At 42.4% G+C, this 19,410-nt stretch overlaps 1 protein-coding gene across 2 annotated transcripts in view; it reads right to left on the bottom strand.

The window, feature by feature from the left end:
* Positions 1-4,351: 4,351 nt before the first annotated feature.
* Positions 4,352-19,410, bottom strand: part of LOC135907752 (coiled-coil domain-containing protein 137) — a 38,504-nt gene continuing 23,445 nt past the window's right edge. For both annotated transcript variants that reach the window (XM_065439479.2, XM_070523177.1), the window contains 4 exons: positions 16,042-16,303; positions 9,551-9,642; positions 5,431-5,516; positions 4,352-4,719 (listed from right to left, as the gene is read on the bottom strand). In XM_065439479.2, coding sequence (XP_065295551.2) covers positions 4,528-4,719; positions 5,431-5,516; positions 9,551-9,642; positions 16,042-16,303 — 632 coding nt within the window. In that variant the 3' untranslated portion in view covers positions 4,352-4,527. The remainder of the gene's footprint in view (positions 4,720-5,430; positions 5,517-9,550; positions 9,643-16,041; positions 16,304-19,410) is intronic.

Below are 19,410 nucleotides of genomic sequence, written 5' to 3'. Positions count from 1 at the left end.
AAAAATACCTTCGTTATACCAATATTTGTTATAGGCTTACATTTGCTAACACTGATATTTGTGAAAAAGTTTTTATATTCATTTCGTTATGTGCGCTTTCGTTACATCAAGGTTCGACTGCATTTCTATGGATGCTATATAAAGAAAGCTCAGTTCATACGCAAAAGCATGCCACGTCATATTAATTTGATCCCTACTGGCACTTCTTCATGCATGCACTGGTTACTAAAAGCTTGAAAACTCAAAAAATTCAGCTGGCATCGCTACTCCTTCCCAAGGCGTGAAGTTCCTTTATTTTTAGTTTTCAGTTACTCGCAGTCCTTCCACCCGTAAGGCCATTCGTTGCCGCTTGTTTTGTGTTTTATGTTGTGACGTGCCCCCGTATTCATCAGTCTGCTCCATTCATTCAGCATGGGGTCACCTGGCAATTACACAGTGCTCTCCATCGCAGTCAAGAAATTTTTCAGTATCTCTTTCTCGATCTCGAAAAATATTTGGTTTTGTGTATTTTGTTGCTGTTTCCTAATTTGACCTAAATCTTGCGGTGCCGCAAGGGTCGAATCAAAGGGCGTCGACTATACGGAGAAAAAAAAAAAAAAGCTTGTGAACCTAGAGGCACAATGTGTAAATACATTCGTTTGCAGATGCCAGGATTCGCCTCCATGATGTTTATAAACCGTGTGATCCCTGAGGTCATGTCGAGGAGCCGCGCTTTCAGAGTCGTACGTCACTTCAGGGGAGACGTAATGGCAGCATCTTTTCTTTTCTTTTTTGAGTTTCGTTGTAGAAAACATCTACTTTTGCGAGCCTTTCGAGAGATGCATGTGCTCGTATTTCAAATGAGAAATTTCCCACGGAGGCTGCTCCATATGTACGCTGTCTGAAACTGGACTCCTTACACGGCCCAAAATTTTGTTGCACTTGATCTTGAAGCGCGGGTGCGCAATCTACAGAATGTCTCGAGATACAGGTAAGTTGTTTCTGAGATAGTGGTGTCTGATTGGTAGGCTAAGTCACCCACTCCTCCATGCACTGAAGACTTTGGCTTTGGAACATTCATTTGCAGATGTTCCTGTGAGGCGAGTACTGGGCACACTAAAGAAAAAAAAAATACACATGTGGCTGATGACGACTGTGTGACAGAATTTCAGCCTGAAGGATTGCATGATTTTAGAAAAGATTCAATGCAGTATGGAGATGCTCGAAGGAAGTTTCAAAACCAATTGCGTAGTAAGAAGTGAGAGTAGTGGAAACCAGCTCATCTGGCAGTGCATGCTCAAAAGCAAGTTGTCTAGAAACAGCAGTCCATGGTAGATGGCGCAAATGAACTTGTACCTGCACAGTGGTTGTGCTCTAATCCAGTTTCTCAAAGTGTGTCCTGCGAGCGGCCAAAGTGAATGCTGCACCCCACTTCAGTGATGGCTTTCTCACTGGGTGACCAGGAAGTGCAGAAGGTAAAAAGGTGGGTGTTCCTGGACTGCTTCCTGGCCAATGTTTGGCAATATTACTGGCAATGGCAACTACTTCATGGGGGGATGGAGGTTGGAGAAGCTCGCCGGGCCCTTGCCCCCGATGGGAAAATGAGAACTCAATGCCTATGGACTAAACTGCAATTTAAAGGAGCCGAGCATTGAACTTGGCAAACTTGAAGTACATTGATGAAGGCACAGTAATGCCAAAATGAGGAAATGCTTGCATAACAGTGATACAACAGTGCTGGGGTCCTGACATGAAAATTCAAAAATAGAACTTTGACATTGATATCATATTGCATTCAATGGCTAATGAAATTAAATGTATATAAATTGAAGTAATGAGAGTATGTTGTAGAAGTAATGCTGCTGCCCCTTGCCTGTACTTGCTAATAATGCTATCTTAGAGGCTGTTAGCTTATATAAATACCTTGGCATTCATATAGCTAACACCTTGACATGGCAAACTCACATTGACTTCGTGGCTAACAATGCCAATTGCAGGTTAGGTTTTCTCCATCTAAACTTTTCCTTAGCTCCTATTTCTTTAAATCTGCTACTTTACCAAACACTTATAAAGCCAAAACTTGAATATGCCGACTGTATCTGCGTTCCTTACTCAGCCTTGCTCACCTCATCTCTCGAAGCTAACGAAAACCAAGGTGCCCGTTTCATCCTTCCTAATTACTCCTGCATCGCTAGTGTTACTGCAATGAAAATTCACCTGGACCTTCCTGACCTTGCGACCCGAAGAAAAATAGCGCGACTTGTGCTATTCCACAAAACGTACCACACCAATCATCACCTCAAGAATACATTACTCACCGCTCCCCCCCATTACATCTCGGCACACACCGATCACAACTTCAAGGTCCACGTCCCAAGTTTGTGTACAAACCTGCACGCTTATTCATTCCAAGGACAGCAAGCAGTTGGAACTGCCCGCCCACCTCCATTTTCAGCAATCCTGTCCCATCGCCCTTCAAAACTAGTTTCCACATATTGTATCTAGTTCCACTCCTCTCTAATATGCCACGTGGCATTGAGAGTACTGAAATAAATAAATAAATATTCCAATAATCAACCCACTAGCACCAAATAAACGAAGACTGAGCTTTAAGCTATTTCATCAGGCTAAACTGATTCAATGGTTTGTTTTATTGTGCGTATAAAATGTTTTCTAACCACTGCAAAAGCCCATTCTTCTAATCATGGGTACAACACGCAAGTCTGTATTTCTCCACTGTAACGGCTGAGCTGTACAGTAGACCTTGGATGAACAGCTGTCATTGGAGCACTTCTAGCTACCGCAGTGCCAAATAGAGTCATCACTACAGTCTGTCCCATGCTGCAGTTACAACACATTCTGAGTGAATATGTCCTCAAAGCAGAGTTGAATCTCAAATGATAGTTTTTGCCAATTCTTTCATCATAAAGCGTTTTATTGAAAAATTCATGAGGCTGTACATCTTGAAGAGAAATGTGGGCTATTAGAGGCACCATAACGGAGGGCTCTGGGTCATTAGTAGTACTTAAATTTCGAGCTTTCTTTCAGATACAGTAAAAAAATATATATATTTTTGCTCCACAAGGGATGACACTTCTTGAATTTAATTCTGGGGTTTTACGTGCCAAAGCCACGATTTGATTATGAGGCACGCCTTTAGAGGAGGATTCTGAATTGATTCTGACCACCAGGGGATCTTTAATGCGTCCCCGATCCATGGGACATGGGGGTTTTTGCATTTCGTTTCCATCGAAATGCGGCTGCCGCAGCCAGGGTTTATGCCTGCAACCTCGTGGTTAACAGCGCAACACAACAGCCACTAAGCCACCAAGGCGGGAGGGGAGGGTTGACACTTCTACATAAGTAGGTCTGCTGGGAACTTAAACTTCCTTCCAAACATATGGCTGTCAAATGAAAAAGGGGCATGCAGAGGGCTCAGGTTCACGTCAAACCCTTTGCCATCACAGAGGTTGAGGCACATGTTCAAGTACGCTTCTCATTACGCAGTGGTGGAAAAGTGAAAAATGGGGACAGGTCTTTCCAAGTGTTCCTTTTGCTTAGAAATCTGGAATTATTTTGAGCCTCGAGTTGATTTCAAGTAACATGTGCGATATACAAGCCACTACGGGGTTTTACTTTGGGTGCTGGGTGATGATTATGATAAATACAGTGATAAACACTCAACAGCAAGGAGACATCTAGTAATTGTACTGGCAGCCATCCAGAGCTGTTTGTCATGTTGCCGTGGCAATTTGGGGCCTTCCTCACTGTTACATATTTTTTTCCACGGTCCCTTGAAAAACATATGAATGGGGTTCAACTGTATCAGATGAAATGTACAAGACACCTTAGTATGGAGTTTTACCTTGTCCTTTTCTTTTCACATTTTTCTCAATGAAATGCTTGAGTAGTGCATCTCGTATTTTATGTTTGTTTCCTTTGCACGTTTAAGGAAATAAATTTGGCAGAAATTTGTAGGGCGGAGAAAGTTTCGTGAGAAGAAAATGTTGTCATTTGTCCGAAAGTAGCAATAAGCCACAGAGGAAACCTGATATGGGTTCGTCTGAAGGAAGGATTCACAAAGTGGAAAGTTGGGCTAGTTGGTGATTTATCATCATACCTTGCTGGTGAAGCAGCGCACTGACACGGACACAGTGAAGACACCCAAGGAAAGACACACAAGCAGCGAGTGTCGTCTTTTCTTGTGTGTCTTCACTGTGTCCATGTCAGTGCGCTGCTTCACCACAAAGGTATGATGAAGGATTCACCAGTTGCAGAAAAATTCATTACGACCGAGGGGGCTGAATCTGGCACCACTGCTTTCCACGAGCAGAGTCAGTCTGCCAAGTGAGCTAGCCAGGAGACTAGAAAATGGCAGGGCCAGAGCAATTTATTCAACAACTCGAAGTATAGAGCACCAAGTGTTCTGCAAATGGCGCAGTTCCCATGAAAGGTAGCACTGTCATCCAAGGGCACGAGCAATCATTGAGCACACAAGGCAGTAATGCATCTGTACAGTCCCTTCTATTGGAGCACCGGTTGTGTCGGTCATGTTGCGGAGGCTCTCCTGAGTGCTGCCTCAGCCTTCATCTTGCGGTAAAGGAAGACGGCCCTCTGGCGTTCCACCTCCAGTCGCTTCCGGTCTCCTGCTGAAAGCTCCTTGCGCTTGACCGTCAGGTCTGGTTTGTCGTTGGTGTCGCCGGTCAGCATTTTGGTGAGCAGCAGCTCTTTCTTGCCAGGCTGCATGACAAGAGAGAGAGATGTAGAGAAAAGCTTCACGATATGAAAGGCCCAGAGATTGGTCTGAGGTACATTTCTCTAGACAGCTACTTCGCATCATGGAAGGGGAATAGAGCAAAAAAGGGGTACAAGATTTGTGACAACGATGACAAAGGGAAAACACACAACAGGCAGGTCTAGTCAGAGGACAGATGAGAGGCCTGCAGATATTCCAAGCCATACTTTGACTGTTTAGTCAAAGCAAGCCCTAGATAAACTAGATTTGTAGTAAAACGGAGGCCCTAACATAATGTCATTTCACAACAATTATCTGTTGAGACAGGACAAAGAAGCAGACGCTGATATTATATTAGGTTCGTGTGCCTTTAATGCAGGAAATATGAGCAAGTACGTATGAAGCAAGGCCGCAAGGAGAGGCCCAACAAGAACAGCGCTGACCTGCTACTGAGACATTCACTTAAACTAAAACGCCACCTCTGTCTCGTTATAGTGGCACAAATGCTTTTGGTTTTCAATGTTTTCTAGACAAAGATAGTAACGAAACATTCCAAGTATACCACTGAATGATACAGAGCAGAATTTGCAATCTTACTGTAACATATGAGTGAGAAAGAGGCAGTCGTAAGCATACACCCTTCTTTCAACAATGTTTGCATTAAAGACATGTACACGCCGTCCGTTTCCCATTACAAACCAAGCACAACTGCTCACCTTGGACAGCTTGGTGCTGTCAGCCTTGCGGACGTGGGCCGTGATGTCCGGTGGATGGTGGACCACCTCGCCAAAGGCCACTTGATCTGGGCAGAGTTGGAAAGTGCACTTGAGCACTTACAGTGGTCCTTCCCATGATGTTAACTAAAACACACACTTCTATGAAGGCCCAGGGCCATATTGAATACTCGATGTTTCACTTTCACATTGCTTCGCTTTCATTCATGTAACAGAAAAAAGGCGTTTTTCATATAAAGCTTCTTTCACCATTTTCCACAGTACCAGACAAACCTATAAATTCTACATAAGGTGCATTCTCTTCTTCTGTGCCTTCAATGCAAGCAAAACTAACAAGCTCAACTTCCGCAATGTCACCATTCTCATCTGGGTCTGGGTCTCGGAGTCAACCTCCGAGATGTTTCTCTATGCATTTTCTCAAAGAGCTTGACACACATTGCTTACTCGCATTGTCAAGTTCCTTCTCATAAAATGATGAGGATGGCAGCATAACAAACTATGCAGAACTGTACGAGCGAGTCAAGCCTTGCTGTGCACTGCTCTCCAAATGCTCCACCATCACGCTTTCTACACGTTTGTGACCATGCACAAATTCTGGCACTGCGGAGGCTGTAACTTAATCGGATGCTGTAGTTTGATCTTGAGACACTCGTGAACATCATAGCTGGTAATTATTTGGAAGCCGTAGACAGTGTCGAAAATTCAGAATGAACATAGAAAGATAGCTTATCTACCAACACGAAACCAATTGCTACCAGGCTAAATATTTTGCACATTAGTTTTATCAGTATTCGCTGTATGGCACAGTAAACTCAACAGTTCAAAGATGAAGAGTGGAGAATTTGCCCGAAACTACGAAACTGTAACATCTGTACTATGCTCCGTGGAAAATGTATGAGTTTGCAATGTACACAATTGTGTACATAGTGTCTGAGAGGGTTAAGATCAGTCTTTGGCTTTTTTAGAATGCAATGTAACCCATATTTAGTGATAAAGCTAAGTACAAGCAGAACTGTCAAAATTCATACTGTATCTAAACTTGAAAGCATGCCGCTTTGGTTAATTCAACTCCCACCGGTGCCTTCACATGTGCCCAGTGATTACTAAAAGCTTGAAGACACAAGAAATTCAGCAGACAGTGCGACTGCTTTCCTAGGTGTGAAGTTGTCTTATAAATTTATTCTTTCTTTTAGTAGCTGATGTGAAACTTTCTGCCCTTGAAGCCATTTCTTCCTGCTTGTTTCATGTTGCGTCATGCTGAAGCAGCTTTTAACCTTGCTGGCTCTTTCTTTGCTTCATGTTGATTGATTTGTGTTTCAAGAGCAAAAAACAAAAATACATTACAGGCTATTTCAAGCAATAAAAAAGGTTTGAATTCATTAATTTTGTTGTTGTTTCTTAACTCGACCTCTTTGTTAACTTGACCAAAGCATGCAGTCCCACAAGAGTCGAATTAATGGGAGTCGACTGCATTGTTGAAGGATAGCTTCTTCATCATCATCATCATCAGCTTATTTTATGTCCAGTGCAAGGCGAACGCCTCTAGCTGCGATCTCAAATTACCCCAGTCCTGTGCCAACCGATTCCAACTAGCGCCTGCAAATATCCTAATTTCATCGCCCCACCTAGCCTTCTGCCATCCTCGACTGTGCTTCCCTTCTTTTGGCACCCATTCTGCAACCCTAGTGGTCCACTTGTTATCTAACCTGCGCATTACATGTCTTGCCAAGCTCCATTTTTTTCTCTTGTGTCGATTAGAATATTGGCTATCCCCATTTGCTCTCCTGATCAATACCGCTCTCTTTCTGTCTCTTAGCGTTATGCCTAGCATTCTCCGTTCCATCACTATTTTCAAAGTCCTTAAGGTTTCTGAAGCTTCTTTGTCAGCCACCAAGTTTCTGCCCCATATGTTAGCACCGGTAAAATGCACTGATTGTACACCTTTTTATTCAATGATAACGGTAAGCTCCCAGTCAGGAGCTGGCAATGTCTGCCGTATGCACTCCAATCCATTTTTATTCCTTCTCATGATCTGAGTTCCCTGTGAGTAATTCACCTAGGTAAACAAACTCCTGCTGAAGGATAACTTACTAATACAGCTCAAATGATCTTTCCCTTAATTGCCTCTTTAATGTGCACCCAAAGCAAGGACTAGTCCATATAGACAGGGCAGCTCCAGTTTCTCTTTTTTTTCTTTGGAGGAGAGGGGGGATATGGAGCAAGAGGAAATATAGAAGGGGCCGCCCTGTTTGTCGCCCACTTCCGCATGGCATCTGCACACAGGAGTGAGCAATAGGAAAATAAAACAGCATTCATTTATAGTTTCCCGTGCTTCAAAACTGCTATTAAAGAAGTGCACTTATCTATTTTGTCGTAAACATCACTGCCATCGAACAGGTGTTCACTAGTACATAAAAGCAGTAAAATTAGTTAGTCAGAAGTGGATATTTGTATTATTTCAGACCTGTTTCTTTCCTTAAGTGGAGCAAAAGCAAAACAAACTTGAGATTAAAGATGTCGTTACAACAACTGTTAAGAAGCTTAAAAATATCTAGCATTTCATGATGAAAGCATAGAAGTTGAGAAGTGTGCTCATGTAGTGTCCCTTTGATGGGACACTTGAGGCATTCAAAAAATAAATATTTGTGAAATAGATTGCTCCAACAGCTTGGAATTGAACCCAGGACCTCGTGCTTAGCAGCATCACGCCATAGCCACAGAGCCGCCACGGTGCGTTACTGCACTGCAAAGAGCGTCGTGAGGGCCTCAATATTTCACTGAAGTTCTTGTGCTTCTGTAAATTCTCAGGAACTAATTGTCACAGTTCTTGTGTTTTTTTTTTCTTTTCTTTTTACTTGGGGATCATGTCACACACATTAGGTGTTTCTGAGCCGAGACTGCCCAGTCACACACACTCCGGCTACAAGGCTTGCGCAGACTGGAATTTACCCGTGTATGTTTATTTGCGCCTAAATAAACATTGCACTCTACCACAACGTTCTTCTAGCAGGCTATGAGCAGCTTATCATTAACAGGCGATCACAAAAACTGCAGTTCAGGCTCATTATGCATATATTTTTAGCACCGAATAAGTCGGCATTTGAATAATTCTTACAACTTTTTTCTGGTTTCATAAAATCATAATTACAAAAATATTACCATACTGTTTTATATGGAAGCATTGTCTACACAAAAAAAGAAAAGCACTTCATTAATCTGTGCAACCAGTCAATTTCTTGTTGTGCACGAACTTACAAATCAAGCGGGTGTCCTTTTATTATTTGAAAGGTTGCACTCGAGAATACACAGAGGATGTAACCACGTGCACAAACAAACAAGTTGGTTAAGTGCTTCATGTTCGGCGCCACAAAGGCGCCAAAGTTTCGTATCTGATATGCTGAGGTTGATACCTCGAAATGCTGGTTTGATGGGAAACTTTATGCGAAAGCTATGGTAGTGTTTATGACAAGCTACAGTGATGTTTCAACTGTGGATTGCTCAGGAAACCAGTTACACATTAATTCATTACTATACTCATTAATTTATAACTCAAACAACATTTCATGGTTCAGAAATGTTCAGAAATAAAAGTGATCACGCTTTTACCAATGTTCCTTTATGTAGAATGGAGTTTGGGCTTTCAAGGGTGAAGGACATCAAGGAAAATATTTGCTTGAGCAAGGTTGAAAGATAAGCTTCAGAAATGACAAATTTGTCATTCATAGCAAGAACTCACCTTTCATAAGTAAGAAAAAGTTGAAAATAGAAAATGGGGGTGGAGCCACCTATCTTAGAATATGGTATAGCTTTCATGTGATGTCAGCGCTGGCTGATTCAGAGAGCAGCAGAGAGGGATGTAGCATTACGTCAATTGGTCCTTTTTGGCATGAGTAATCCAAACTAGGAAGCAGCAGAGGGACCTTAGGTGCCAATTTTCTATGCAGCAAAGTCATATATTGGCATACAGAAAATGACGATAGACTTCTAGACGAATGATATGATGATATAACTTGGCTTAATATTTTTCTTTAGTGTCCCTTTAACAAGGATTAGTGAGCTCATTGCCGCAATAACACTGCTCATTGATAACCACGGCCCCTACCTTTGAGGTGGCCAAAGTCGCTCTGTTGATGCCTGGCGGACAGCTTCTGACGCTTCTTCTCCTTCAGCTTCTGCTCCCGCAACTTGCGCTTTCTGCAGCAGAGTGTTGGCAAGAACGTTATGCCGGTTTCAAGTGGCCAGTCTTATCATGGTCATCATCACTGACTTATTTAACTGTTTGCTAATTCCACATCTTCAGGACAAGCACATGTCAGTTGAGAAGAACCAATAAAAAAAAATAATGAAAACAAAAAGGAGGACACAGTATCCCATCAAAATCTCTCCCTCTTTTTGATATCTTTTTCTCAAAGTATTCAGGCAATTTTCTAATCTTTGTATAGTCAGCAAAAACTTTCTTGTGATGACCGACTACTGGAAGCTTGTGTGACTTCATGTGAGCTTTTCTTGGCGTGCCGGTAAGTTTACATGGATTGATAAATTTTGCCTTTTGAATATGTTCCTTGAGGTGATGTCATTCATAGTGGCAGCGAACTAGTGTACAAGTGATGCTATCATTGTTAACATGAAACAAAATGTAAAGTATGTCCTTGTGTCATTTTTTTTGTTCGAACTGTGAAATAGCAATAGCCACAATTATGAGGACATTACAAGCAGATGAAGGCATATGAGCTCTTGTCAGGCATTGTATGCATTTTGGCACCAATGCAGCACGCCAGTATTCAATAATGATGCTCTAACATGAACAAAACTAGTTTTGTACACAAATATTACATTAAATAAAAATAATAGGCACGGTTCCAGGACATCTTGCTTTCACAAACTTGTGTTTTCTGCCTTGCCCAACAACTGCCAAATATGATGCCAAAGCAGTAGAATAAGAATGGCACCTGACGTGGAGGTGCAGTGAAAAGTCTTTCTGCAGGCCAGACACAAAGCCAATTTGCAAGTGAGTCAAAATCAAATTAAACAGTTCCACTTAAACCAACAAGCTCACAGCTAGCTGATTCACTACTGCATGCAATCCAAGTCTCACTACAATTGAAATCCAGCACTGCTCTTTGCACGAACATAATAAAAAAGAATTTCAGGATACCAGCCTAAAAAGGGGAAACACGGGGAAGGGAGGAGATGGAAATTAAAGACAATGAGCAAAATGAGAACAAGGTAAAAGCGAGAGCCAACGTTTCGACAAGTGGACTTACCTTTTTCACGAAAAAGAAAAGTCAAGTTGACAAGTCAAAGACAAGTTCACTTGTTAAAATGTTGGCTCGTACTTTTACCTTGTTCTCGTTTTGCTCATCAGCTTAACAAGGTTAACTCACGTTATGCAATTATGAGCTTTAACAATAAGATAACTTTATTTCCTCCTGATTTTGGGCTTTAAATGCAATGAGCTCAACTAACAGGTGAAAGAGGTTCACAGAAAGGCCGACCCCTTGAGTGGCCCAGGCAGGTAGAGTTCAATAATCAAAGGGTCTGACGGTGCAAAGTTATGGGCTCTATACTACTGCCAATCGCATTCTTGTGAATGGCCCCAATACCAGTCAACGGCTATACTGTGTGTGCAAACATTTGTATTTCATTATTTGAGTTATTTCAAATTAAGAATGATTTTGCAGTATGGTTGGAAGGCTGAAGCTTTGGCAGCGATAGCTGCCGTGAGCTCGTGTGTCCCCTTCACTCGTGTGAGCTCGTGTGTCCCCTTCACTGTGTCCTTGTCAACTGTGCGCGCAAGAATATTTTACTATGAGCGATAGCAAGATTCAGCCTTGCACATGAGCTCCTCGAAGGGTGTTCAAACTCTACACCTGTGCGACATGTCGGCACGATGCAGCATGCAAGGCAACTCCTGCTGGACAGAAGGAACAGCATCCTGGCCACAAGCGGGCATTCCACAACACTGCCGTAATGAGAAGTGCCACCAATTGCATACCAGGCATCGCACCTCAATGGTGCATGAGAAGAGACTGACGGGAAAACCGCCGGCGACAGTCAGCACCCAGTGAAATTGCCCAGTGAAATTCACTGCGCATGCGCTGTCAACGAAACAGCAGGACAACAGTAGCACCTTGAGCATGCTTATAATTGCTATCCCAACAAAAAAGTGACCCATGTGTCCCATCCACTAATCGTTGCACACACACATACAGTCTCGCCTGCAAAAATACACCTGTGCTGCCGGGTAATCAGCTGCTTTTCAAAGCACTACGTCATCAACCTATTTCCATGTCCACTGCTGGACGAGGGCCTCTGCCAGCGATCTTTAATTACCCCTATCTTGTGCTAGCTGGTTCCAAGTCATCCCAGAGAATTTTCTAATTGCACTACATTTAGGCACAACAGCCGACCTCTGTTATTTTGACTCTGAGGGGACCAACAAATTTGTTCAAATGAAATTATTCGGTAGGTGGAAAAAGAACAAGTTGCAGAAAAAAAATATTGTAGTTTCGCCACCAGTGCAAAACAATGAATCCAACAGCAACATACTGGAATATTACACGAAGTGTAAGACTTGTGCTGTAGTGGCATTATTAATTTAATAAAACGAAAATCGATTAAGTAAAAACGAGCTGTTGTGCTAGGGGTCCTGTGCTTGAATCCTGCCGTTGGACAATTTCATATTTGTTTATTAATTAAAGCCAACATTTTTCTTAGTGGCCTTACAAGCACTTTTCCGCATCAGCTATGTTTCAAAGGTCCTTTGTGAGCCAAAATCCGGAGGAAGTGCTAAGCCGTGCCAATAAAATTGCATTGTTTTCAGGTTTCAGCTCTGTTACTGTCTTGCACTTTTAATGTTTACCGTGTGAGAAGATTTCAGACAAAAGGCATACACTATCGATGTTTTGCTTCATGAGGTTTGTGGGCTGCCATTCACAAAATTCTGAGGAATAATTTGGTCAAGAATGCGAGACCTGGTATGAGCAACTTTAGTGATTTAATGGTGTGGCAACATAACCCACATATACCGCATATAAGATGGCATGGCATATAACATACATATACCTAAATATATAAGGAACCTCACACTGATGCCGACGGCAATAATTTGCTTGAAGTGTCCACATATTTGCTGTTCCAATGAAAACAGTAAAACACACAGCTGAATAATTTGAAAGTATCTGCCCGTTTCTAATACGCCCCCAAGTAAAATGTGCGCCCATATTTTATGAGCCTAAAGTAGAAAACTAACGTAAAAATTACATTACAAAGCTCCTAAAGAAAGTATAAATCTAATGTGTATCTGACATTTTAGAAAGAAAAATAGTCAGAGGTCTATTATGTGCTGCACAATGGCTGCTGGTTTCCCAAAGTAAGCTTCGCCACACGTTTTTGAAATCAGTTTTATCACAGTACAAGCACATTATGCAGCAAAGCATACGAACGCTGTGAACATACTTTTGGTTTTGTATTTGATTGCACCGCGAAGGCAATTTTTAATCAAATTTTCTTTTCAAAAACGAAATGTTCCATAGTAGTCAGGTGTGCTCATGCCGACTGGTCAAATTGAAGTTATCTGGCAAATTACAATTGCAGGATCAAAATAGCAAAACTTTCCAGCCATAGAAATGCATGGGTATTGGCCGGGACCTTCGATCGGGATCGAATTACTCGAAATATCTATTTAAACGGAGCCGCCAAGTTAACGAAAGTCTACTGTATTAGAGAGTTTCAGTGCAAAGAGCAATGTGATATTGTGCATTGAGGGGCTTTGTGTTGTACAAAAAAAAAAGCAATTGGTCATGAGATTTTTTAACATGCTAGTAGTGAGTGAGCTGTCAGCAGTGTCTCGTTTCTTCAGTCATGCGATATGCTGAATGTTTTATTCTGATAGTGCACAAACTATCCATGGCATTAACTCTGATTAGCATGTCCTGACCACATTTACTGATTTAGGAGCAGTTTCTTTAAAGGCTGAAACAATGGTTGGCTCCCCAGACTCTTATACATCACCCAGAGGAAAAAGTGTTAGTACTGTGGTACAGTTGCACGCATGAGGATGTGCTGGGAAATAGGCACACTGTATTGGCCTTTTTATTGGGGAGTAGCGTCTGGTGGCCAGCATTCTACTTGTTACAATGGCATGGTTTCTACTAAAACAGTATGCATGATATTATAGTAATTTTTCTGCATTATCACATAAGAATTTGTAATTAAAACACAAGCACTTGTGCCAGAATACAGAGTCATATCAAATGTGACCAATACAACTGAATGGTTTGCAAAATTTGGAGAAAAGACAAGAAAATAAGTTTTTTCCTTCTGTAGTGCGGCAACTATCAAGTGCAGCACAGAGCTTGTGAGATTGCGTCAAGGTCTTGAGCACAGAAGCTTATGGCATCTTTGGACCAACGCTGTGACCCTTCAAATTTGAGTAGACCAGTTGCAGAGGCACTGCGGATCCAAGGAGCAGATACCTTGCGCCAACCCAATAGGTAGGCGTTTTTTTTTAGAAGTGAGAGGAAAAGAAGTGAAACCTGAGGGGAACTTCTGATAACATGGCCAGCACCGCTGCGGATAATAATTGTCACCGTGAATGGAGCGAGAGTCTCCCTTCGCCAGCTTACCCACAGGAATAGGTGAGGGGATGCAACTGGAAACTGACCAGATTTCTCGGTTGCTATGACAGGAATACTGGGAGCGCCTCTCAGTACTGATCTGGAGTAGAGAAATTGGAAATTAGCAATCCAGTGTAGCCAGAGTGCCCCTTTGCGACCACGAGAAAAATATCTCCCTTTCGGGAGTGCTCTAGAGTGCTCGAAAATGGCCATCCAAGTATGCCATTGCAGTCCAATCGAAAAAATGCAAGGTTGAGCGGTATGCCAGGGCAGCTCTACCACTTGTCTAGCAAATATGATCAAGGTTGCCTGCATATTTCAATAACTTTTTGTGCTATACTGGTACATGCGAGTCATGACTATCAGCTTACCGATATCCTTGAAAGTAAAACTGCACAATTACTGCATTCTACCGGTACTAGTATATGTGGCAGAAGCTTGGATGTTAACAAAGATGCCTGGAAGGGACTGTGCAATGAGTGATGGAATAAAAAGTGACAGGCATAACATAAGGAGCCCGGAAGACAGTGTTGTGGGTTAAACTCAAACATTGGTAGCCAATATTGTAGGTGACATCAAAAGGATGAGGTGGAGATAGGCAGGCCATATAATGCATATGCCAGATAACTGGGAGTCTATTACAGATACAGAATAGGTGCCAAGAGAAGAGTAGTCAGGGTGAAAGAGAACCAGACGCTGTGATGAAATGAGGAAATTACAGGCATAAGGTAGTGTCACCTGACGCATCACAGGGGTAATCAAAGATCACTGGCATAGGCCTTCATCCTGAACAGGATGATGATGATGATGTGATCAAACGTGCCATATTTACTCTAATCTAACACGCGCTTTTTTTCCAATAAAATGGGTAAAAAAATTGCATGCATATTAGAATCGAGCACGACCCTAAATCTGAGTTACCATATCGCCATCGGCATTTCAACATGGCCGCTTTGTACACCACCATCATCATCATCAGCAGCAGCAGCCTGGCAACACATACTACAGGGCAAAGGCCTCTCCCATACTTCTCCAAGTACCCCGGTCATGTGCTAATTGTGACCATGTGGTCCCTGCAAACTTCTTAATCTCATCCGTCCACCTAACTTTCTGCCGCCCCCTGCTATGCTTCCCTTCCCTTGGAATCTAGTCCGTAACTCTTAATGACCATCGGTTATCTTCCCTCCTCATTACATGTCCTGCCCATGCCCACTTCTTTTTCTTGATTTCAACTAAGATGTCATTAACTCGTGTTTGTTCCCTCACCCAATCTGCTCTTTCTTTTATTCCTTAACGTTACACCCATCATTCTTCTTTCCATAGTTCGTTGCATCGTCCTCAATTTAAGTAGAACCCTTTTTGTAAGCCTCCAGGTTCTTTTTGTAAGCCTCCAGGTCCAAGAAAAGATGCCATGACGAAGCGAGGGCGGCACCGTCAACTTAAGTTCTCATGTCGGCTTGTGACGTCACAAATTTAGACAGCATCTGTTAAGGCCCAGTTAATTTTTTGTCATTAAAGATGGACTATGTTTAATATTAAGAGAGGCAAGGGTTGAACTTGGCAAGTTTCGTGAACATTTACTGCACCACAACGACCGGACCGTGAGAAAATGCTTTGAAAATTACATCACATTGACATACCGGTGCTGAAGTTTCAGTGCAAAATTAAAGAAATGGAAGTCTGGCCTGCATTTTCTCTTCCAAGTAGACAACCTCTTACTGTGAAAATTGAATACAATAGAACATTTCTCTTTAGTGTACCGCTAAGGCATGGACAAGCACGTGTACAGCTGTGACAGGTAAAGGAAAAAAATTCCATCTAATAAATTGGTGAAAACGTATACAGAGTCAGGTGCACAGCCGCAGACTCTGTATACATAGGAGTTGTAGTAAGAAACATTATGGTCAGGACTCCATGCAGGCTGACTAATGAGGTGCATGTCACAGCTTAACACGGAGGTAAGCTATTCACTCACGCTCGCTTGCGGGCCCCATAGCTTTCATCGAGCGCATCACCGCCCTTGGGGTTGACAACTGTGTGGCCTTGCTCATCGCGGTCAATGCGCACATTGAAGCGGTTCTCAATTTTGGCCTCGGTGAAGGCTGTCCCCGCCAGGTGGTCGAGGCGCTTGAGGAACTGGTCATCGCTTTCATTGGGCTGCTGCTCAAGACGCTCAGGCAGCGGCTTGAGTGGGCGTGTCATGCCGCGCTGCTCAGATTCCATTTTGCAGCGCTGCACTGCATAGAATGGTAAAAGACAGGGGTCACACATGCTAACACTTAATTAATTCATTAAATACCAAGGCTTTAGTGCCCGAACCACAATCTATTATAGTAGGAGACTCAAAATTGATTTTGATTGTATGTGCAGTTCTTTAGCGTGCATCTAAATCTAAGCATGCAGCCGTTGTTTAAATTTTGCCTGCATTAAGAAAGCAGCCGCTGTGGCAGCGATCAAACTCACGACTATGAGCTCAGCTGCACCAAAGTAAAAAAAAAACTGCAACACATGAAAAGAATGAGTGGTACAGTGCCTGAAAATTTGGTTCCTAATAAACAGCCGCTAGAGTGAGACATGACATTACGTTGAGACAGGGCACAATATTGAGAAATGACAATGTCTAGAAATGTGACACAAGTTAATAAAACACATTGTCATGTTCATACTGCTGCATGACTCGCATTTTGAATGCAGTCAATTTCACTGTGTCTCCACAGTTCTGCGACGCATGCACTTCTCCACATTGTCTAAGAAGTCAGAACAGCTGAGGCCGCAACCTTCCACATTCGCGCAGAAGCACTGGACTGGTGCGAGTGCACCAATCACGTCGGAGGACTTGGGCAAAGGACCATCGTTGCTTTCCTCATCGTGCCCACCATTGGCGTAGCCAGAAATTTCGTTCGGGGGGGGGGCTCACATTGCAGCTCGGTCTCCTCCTAAGAGGAAAAATTAGGTCAGATGCTCCTATCTAAATACACGTAGGAGGAAAATTCCTTTTTCTCTGCAACCAGTGCACCAAATTTGATTATATTTGTTGCATTTAAAAGAAAAACTTAAATTCTAGTGCCTGTTTGTTTCGAGTTGTTGATTTATGTGGTCAATATTTTATTGAAAAGTGGCACAAATCGAAAAGTTTCAGAAAACGAAACAATTAAGATTATAAATCTGTAAATCAGCAATGACAATTGATATCACGATTCCGTGAATTGCACATAATAGTACGTCTGCAGCGGACAAAATTGATATGTTACACATGAGTCTCAAAAAATTAAGTATTATGGAAATACGGCTCTTGCAGAACCCTTGTACATAACATAACCAATTCATGTAAGATACAAATAGACATATCCTATTTGTCCGCTTTGAATGGTGTGGTGGGTGCTGTGTAGAGAACCGCGATATCTGTTCTTGATGCAGAGCTCTTAATTTGTAAACTTCGTCCTATTTTTTTTTTCTAAGCTTCGAATTTTTTAAAATATTTTAAGCAATGTTCCGGCCCTAAATCGAAATTCCGCTTCTAACAGACACTAGAATTTAACTTACTCTCTCAAATGCAACAAATTTCATTAAAAGCGATTCAGGAGTTATCTCAGAAAAGCGTTTCTGCGTTTTACATGTATCTGAATAGGCCGCGTCGGAGTTGCGCCCAAGCTAAGCTTCCTCCTAAATAATTTGCCTAGGGATCAAATACATGAGTAATAACCTCATCGCCATTGCCCAAGATGCTGCAAAGGAATTCTTGAACACTACGTACTGTCAATACAAGAAAATACGTATTTTTTCATAAAATATTATATTCGTATGTGCCAAAATTCGTGCCCAACGTAACTGATGTCAATGCTTCCATGTTTTTGTCTATTTAATAATAAAGAAAATATCACATGAACTTTGGAACTACATTAGTTCGAAATCAGCAAAGCAGTGCATGTCGCTGATATAAAAAATGTAAAGGCCATGAAATGGACAAGTTGAGGACAAATATGTTAATGAAACTTTGCCATTCAAGGTCCTTGTTTACATCCTTGTACATATGCAACGGCCAGTAAAAAATCTCAATGACGCTGTCATTTGTTCCAATGTATTACGCAGAAACATTTATCACCAGTCGTGTATCGTGAGTAATTGCACCGAAATTATACTGGCAGCAGAGAGCACGTATCAGAAGCAGGAGTTCTGCAGAGTATACGAGGGCGAGTCAATGGAAAGTGAGCCAATGCAAATATATGACAAACGGGGTACTTTATTTAAAGTAGCCTCCATGAGCATTTAGACGTTTAGACATTTCTCTCATTAACTAACGAGTCGCGTAATTCCCATCTCATAAAGCTCCTTGGGTTGCTGCTTCAAAACGTCTGCAACTGACTTTCACGTCATCGTCCGAGACGAATCTGGTTCCCATGAGCCGTTTTTTCGGTTGCCCCAAAATGTGGAAGTCGCAAGGCGACAGATCTGAGTTGTATGGCGGATATTGCAGCATTTCCCACTTGAACTTCGACAGTTTTATATTAACCACATCAGTGACTTGGAGATGGGCATTGTCGAGGAACAAGACGAACCCATTCGTCAATTTTTCATGTAGTTTGTTCTTGACTGCGACACGCAGGCAATCCGGCGTTTCACAATATCGTAAACAAGTGATAGACTCTCAAGATTCAGTAAATTCTATCAGTAATGGCCCCTGACGATCGAAAAATAAGTCAACAACACCTTTCTGGCGGAAATGGTGGCCTTTGCTTTCTTTGGGGGGTGGTGAATTCAAGTGTTTCCATTGTAAGCTTTGCCGTCGTGTTTCAGGCTCGTAGTAGTGGCACCATGGTTCGTCCTCGATCACACTTGCAGACAAGAAATTGTCACCCTTATTGTGATACCGGATCAGATGAGTACAGGCAGTGCCAAACTTCTCCGTATTCTGGCGGAGATTCAAAATTTTGGGCATCCATTGCGCACACAAGAGCCGATAACCGAGATGTTCATGAATTATGGCGTCAACGGTGACGGTGAACCGAACCGTGACTGATGTTCACACGCTCTGCCAGTTCATCGATGCTTATCCTCCATTCTTGTGTCATCAGCTCATCAACCTTTGCAATATTGTAAGGGGTGATGGCACGATGGCTTTGTCCCAGTCTGGGATCGTCTTTGCAACTTTCACGTCCTTCTTTGAACCGTTTGTTCTAACGCTTCACAGTGGCCAATGAAATGCAATGTTCAATCTACACGGCAGCCATACGATGAGTAATTTCTTTACGGGAAACACCTTCAGCTGTCAAAAAGCTCACGGCACCACGCTGCTCAACTTCTGGAGCGTCCATTACGTCACGCAACCATGTTCAACCAAGTTTAT

Source organism: Dermacentor albipictus, chromosome 8 (assembly GCF_038994185.2).
Source record: "Dermacentor albipictus isolate Rhodes 1998 colony chromosome 8, USDA_Dalb.pri_finalv2, whole genome shotgun sequence".
Taxonomy (NCBI): Eukaryota; Metazoa; Arthropoda; class Arachnida; order Ixodida; family Ixodidae; genus Dermacentor; species Dermacentor albipictus.
The sequence above is the reverse complement of the archived record's forward strand: the minus strand, read 5'-3'. Positions and strand labels throughout refer to the sequence as shown.